Source organism: Spermophilus citellus (assembly GCF_964194105.1).
Source record: "Spermophilus citellus genome assembly, chromosome: 3".
NCBI lineage: Eukaryota > Metazoa > Chordata > Mammalia > Rodentia > Sciuridae > Spermophilus > Spermophilus citellus.
The window spans coordinates 6,136,781-6,142,813 of record NC_138184.1 but is presented as its reverse complement, the minus strand read 5'-3'; the positions used below and the strand labels follow the sequence as shown (position 1 = coordinate 6,142,813).

Sequence of the window (6,033 nt, the reverse complement as noted above, 5' to 3'; positions counted from 1 at the left end):
ATTTTGCATTTTACATCAAACAGTTACTAATATATTATATGCAATCAAATACAAAAAGGCATTTTTGTTCTTATTCACAACTTTATTGAAGTGTGACTGATATACAATAAGGTGCATATATTTAAAGTATGTACTTTTATTTATATGCATGTAAACAGAATTTAGTATATATAGATATAGACATGTAGATACATGTCTCTCTCTATATATATGCATATATAGATAGATAGATGGATAAAAATGGATTTGATGGATCACCAAAATCAACAATGATGCATCCATCTACAGCAAAAATTTCCTTCTGTCTCTTTGTCCATTTTTTCCATGCTAAAAATTGATCCCATGGCTCTCACATCCTAGATAAGTATTGTGTCACTGAATTACATCTCCAGTTCTCATATTCTTTTGTAAAACTCATTTCTGTTTTTTCTACATCATATTTGGTTTTGGACACAACACCTTTCTTATGTCTCTAGTTTGTTACTTATTTTCCTTAGCAGTATTCCATTGTTTGAATGTTGCATGCTTTGCTTATTCATTCACCTGTTCATAAATGATTGGGATGATTACAAACAGCACTGTTATGAACATTCGTGTACAGATCTTTTTGTAGACATGTGTTTTCATTTCTCCTAAGTAAATACTGAGGAGTGAAATAATGAGTCATAAGATATAGATATGTTTAACTGATTTGGAAGGAGCTAAATATTTATCACTAACTATTCTTTCCTGTTCTTATACTATTTGTTCCTTAAATATTAATTAACATCTATCTCTTCAGATTTGAGAAGTACTTCTTTATAAAGCACATACTTCAGAAGTCTCAGCAAAGATCCAAATTCAATAGTTTTGGGGTGAGATCAAGGAACCTGAATGTAGTCCTCAGATGATCCACCTCTGCAGGAGCTCTGGGGACACCAGTGGAGAAGTTCTGTAAGACAGAATGAGAGCTAAGCATGGAGCTGTCCACCAATTGTGGTGCTGAACACTTTTCCCTTTGCTCTCCCTGCACCTGCTCCAATGATGGTCTATCTGGGTACTCTCCAGATTCTCCTGTGAGATGTCACAATCCCATTATTTTCATTTCCACACCTACAGAGATGTGTTTGACTAATGGATGGTCTTCTTTTGCTTGTAAAAAACTCATGATCCTTAATCCTTCCAGCTTTTATTTTCTTCCATGTTTTTCCATACTGAACATTTACTCCAAAAAGTAAAGTCTTTCTTTACAGAAATTGGTCTTCCTCAAAAAGGCAAGTTAAAAAGGTTTACACAAAAGCTACAGTTATCACTAAGATACATTCTAGAAATCTAATTTAAATATGCTTACAATCACCTAAAAATGTTACTCTACTAAATATTCTCCTTCAGGCTTCATTTGTATCTCTGTTTCTCAGGCTGTAGATAATGAGGTGAGGGACCATAGAATACAGCACTGAAGCCACTGCAGCTCTCCTGGCTGAATAAGTATGTAAAAAGCAAAAGTAAATCCCAAAAGTTTTCCATGGAGTAAGAAAAACAAAACAAAACAAAGAGAGGAGACATTTAGGTGGAAAATTTTTTGTATGTTTTGTCAGATGATGACATTGTTAAAAGAGAACAATTTGAGTACCTAAGAAAATGATCCAGGAACTAACAATTGATATGAAAGGAAAAAATAAATAAATACATAAAAATTAAAAATTAAAAAAAACAGAACAAAATGTTACTGATGAGGGTATCAGAACATTCAGGCCTAAGAAGAAGTGGGGGATATTCATATCTGTACAGAAGGACAGCCACAACATCATCAGACTGAGCAGCATGGAATCTGAGGAACTAGTAGTCAGAGAGACTAGGCATTTGTATACAGAGTGAGAAATTCATAATGAACATGCACATTAGTAGCAACAGAAGGTCTCATAGTCGTCATGGGTCATTGCTGTGAGGAGACAATTTACCAAGAGAGAAAAACCAGACAAGGAAGATCTGATTGAGACACTCTGGGTAAGTAATTGTTTGAGTCTGCTTGCTTGTTCACCAGCATCTTTGAGATGATGCATGTGCTTAAGTAGATGCCAGTAAAGAAGAGGTTGAATGGGGTGGGGGTTGCAGATGAGAGTCAGAACTTAGAACCAGGATGATGATCAGGCTTCCCAGGGCAGGAAGGTCCATGAACAGGAATGAATGAAGAAGAGCTGCTACATTCCTGGATATTCTTTCAGTTCCATGAGAAGGAATTCTGAAACAGCTTTTTGGTATCTGGGTTCTATGCTACTGGTGAATCAAAAGCATAGGTGAGCAAAATGACAATAAACTCAGTGATACCTAGCAGTAGCAACATCACCTGGGGACTTGTAATGGGTGCTGATCATTGTAACCTACTGAATCTACTGGTAGTAATTTCCAGAGATGAGATCAACAATCTGTGACTTCACCTCTCTCCCACATTCTAAAGTTGGAGAATTGCTGGTTTACAAACACTATCTCATCTATATTGTGAATTCAAGTGAACCTTTAAATCCTTCCCTCTGCTTATCTCTTTTCATCCTTTTTCTCCCTCATTTTTTCTCAGTACAAATCTATTCAGCTCAGTATTTTTTTTGTTCAGTATTAACACCCTTACATATTGTACCAAATTTTGAGAAGTTAATAAAAAGGCATGTCTTTATTCTTTCATAATTATTTTACACTTTCAAGCAAGCAGAAAAAAATGCAACAATAAAATCACTTAACCGGGTCTCATCATTAGGAAGGTATGTTCCCTGAGGTTGAAGGTGCATACAATTAAAAGAAAAAATAACCTAGTGGGAGAAAAACTGAAAAGCATAGGTTATAAAATTTAGAATAGCAACACTTTGTTGATGCTCAGAAGACAGAGGCAGGCCTCCATGGTCTTGTTCTTTGAAGACACATACTCCTGGGATTAAATAGCTGGTCTAATGAGGAGCTTTGGATGTTGAGCCCCAGGGACACATAGACTGCAAAAGTCAACCTGTGACCTCAGTCAACAGTCCTGCCCATCCAGGAAGCAGCACCTGAGACTCCACCCAGAGATGAGCCTCCCTGACCAGGGTTCCATTGGCTCATTCAGTCTGCCCCCATTTCTTGAGGACATATTTTCTGTGTTCTGTATTCAGGTAGGATGCTCAACATTATCCTTCTCAAAGCCAATAAGGGAACAGAAGGCCTCTCAGAAAGCACCTTGGAAATGAGGACCGAGATTTCATGAAAATTTTATTCCATGGAAGCAGTGAAGTCAGGGTATGCATAAGATTTTGAGAAACCAGTACCCTGGGCCACTCTTGTCACCTGTCTGTTTTCCCCATGACCCTCTGCCACATACATTTAGACTGATACTTACCCAGGTCCTATTCCTCCAGTTTTATATTCTCCATAAGGAGAGATCCTGCTTCCTTCAGAGTAGAAGGCTACCCCTCATCAAACATAATGACTATTACAAAAGATTTGATTATTTTCTTGTATTCTCAGGCTTTATTGGGCAGGAAGTCTTGTGAGTGGGATAGTTGCAAAGGCTATCATAATCAAGTACCCCAACTGGATACATTTTTAAAAGAATTTATTTTCTCAATGTATGGGTAGGTGATTTTCAGAGACCGGAGAGTCCACTGTGGTGTTTCCCTAACACATCTCCATGTTACACAGATGCTGGTGGTCTAATATTTTTCTCATCTTTTCACCACTTCTTTTCCATCAGATTCGTCAACATCATGAAATACAGAAACCACACAGCTGTTTCAGAATTCCTTCTCCTGGGACTGACAGATGACCCAGCACTACAGCCCCTCATCTTCAGCCTGTTCCTGTCCATGTACCTGGTCACCATCCTGGGAAACCTGCTCATCATCCTGGCCATCAGCTGTGACTCCCACCTCCACACTCCCATGTACGTCTTCCTCTCCAACCTGTCCCTCACTGACATCTGTTTAAGCACCACCACAGTCCCCAAGATGCTGGTGAACATCCAAGCACGAGATCAAAGCATATCTTACACAGGCTGCCTCTCCCAGGTCTGCTTTGTCCTGATTTTTACTATCTTGGAAAATTTTCTCCTTGCAGTGATGGCCTTTGACCGCTATGTGGCCATTTGTCACCCCCTGAGGTACACATCCATCATGAACCCCCACTTCTATATCTTCCTTCTTCAATTCTCTCTGCTCATCAGCACTGTGGATGCCCTCCTCCACACTCTGATGGTGCTGTGCCTGTCCTTCTGCACAGACCTGGAGATCCCCCATTTCTTCTGTGAACTAGCTGAGGTCCTCCAGCTGGCCTGTTCTGACACCCTTATTAACAACATCCTGGTGTTTGTTGCAGCCTGTGTATTTGCTGGTGTTCCTCTCTTGGGGATCATTTTTTCATACACTCACATTGTATCCTCTGTCTTGAGGATGCCATCATCAGGAGGAAAGCATAAAGCCTTTTCCACCTGTGGGTCTCACCTGTCTGTTGTCTCCCTGTTCTATGGGACAGGATTTGGGGTGTACATTAGCTCTGTAGTGACTGACTCCCCCAGGAAGACTGCAGTGGCTTCAGTGATGTACTCTGTGGTCCCTCAGATGCTGAACCCCTTTATTTACAGCCTGAGGAACAGAGAAATGAAGGAAGCCTTGGGGAAGCTCATTGGTAGGATAGCATTTCCTCCAAGATGTGTCATCTGCTTTGGACTTCACTTTTAGAGAAAGTTGTAGTGACAGGATTCCTGGTGATCCAGAATGCCTGTTTTTTCTATCGCTACATTCTTCTAAAGTAATGACACAATGAGTAAGTACATTTTAAATTGGTTGAAACCTGAGTTTACTTTGTATCAAGCTTTGTGATTTTTAAAAGTCATTTTTCTGTCCTTAAATACAATTTCTTTGCTTGGGTTCACAGGAAGAAGAGGTTAAAGCAGGGTTTCTAGTTTTAGCAATGTTTTTGACACACTGATTTTGGGACAGGTAGCACAAACTGTAGTCATATCTAGAAAGGGGTTTTCACCAGATCATGTAGTCAGGTCTAAGGGAATCTCACCCTAGATCACATGCTATTGTGAGCCAATGGAGCGAACACTGTAGGGGGATAAGTGATGAAGGGGGAAGGGTTTTACCCCTCCTGAGCTCACCCAGGACTGGTTCTCCTTGAGTTCCCACAGTGATAGGAACAAATTCCGGTGTCGTTTTGGACATGATGCCAGAGGCAAAAAATCAAGATTCCTCCCACTTCATGTGCTGATATTTAATATTTCCATGCATCAACCAGACTGCATTTCTGTGGTGGAGGGGATGGTGGCCCTTCAATTAAGACCAGATCTGGTTGCACTCACTTACACTTATCTAATATGATAAATGGGCAAATGTCACCTCTAGGATGAAGGGGGAAAGTGATTTTCAGAATAGGAGTTTTTCCTGGAGTGTCTTAGTGGACCCTAAATATAAACTTATAAGATAGACAGACCCAGAGAAACGTGGGAGGCACTGTAACCCTGGAGATGCAGATTGTACCAACTGTCAGTGTCTGATCATTTTCCTGCAACACTCACATTTTCAATGGACTATTGTACATTTTCATCTTCATTGTAGATGGCACTAAGTTTCCTTGTATGACAGGAACAGCTGCTTTGCTGTTAATTTACACTTTTCTGTAAAAATATTGATAATCAAAATACAAAATTTTGATCTATAAACTGAAGTGTGTGTGTGTGTGTGTGTGTGTGTGTGTGTGTTTTGAGGGAGAGAAAGAGAGAGAGAAAGGAACAAACTCTGATGTTTGGAAAACTTCGCAATGAAATTCTAAAAATAAAATAAAATCTAGCAAAATGATTAGTGCATTTGATTACGGGGACTATATTAGAAAGTCATGTTTAAAATATGCAGACTCAAATTTCACTGAATCCTAAATACCATTAAACCTCCGTGGTTGCATTTTATTATATATTGTATGTATTGCCACTTGTATTAATATGTATATATACATGTATTTATAAATACATATCCATATGTGTGCCTATCTATCATATTTTTGATGTAAGCCATGGTGTCAGACTTCCTGATT

At 39.2% G+C, this 6,033-nt stretch overlaps 1 protein-coding gene across 1 annotated transcript; it reads left to right on the top strand.

The window, feature by feature from the left end:
* Nucleotides 1–3,695: 3,695 nt before the first annotated feature.
* Nucleotides 3,696–4,679, top strand: LOC308645733 (olfactory receptor 7G2-like; the record flags this gene model as incomplete). The annotated part of the gene is made up of 1 exon (XM_081288105.1): nt 3,696–4,679. Exon 1 carries the CDS (start codon nt 3,711–3,713, stop codon nt 4,677–4,679), a length of 969 nt encoding a protein of 322 aa, XP_081144231.1. The 5' UTR covers nt 3,696–3,710.
* Nucleotides 4,680–6,033: the final 1,354 nt, after the last annotated feature.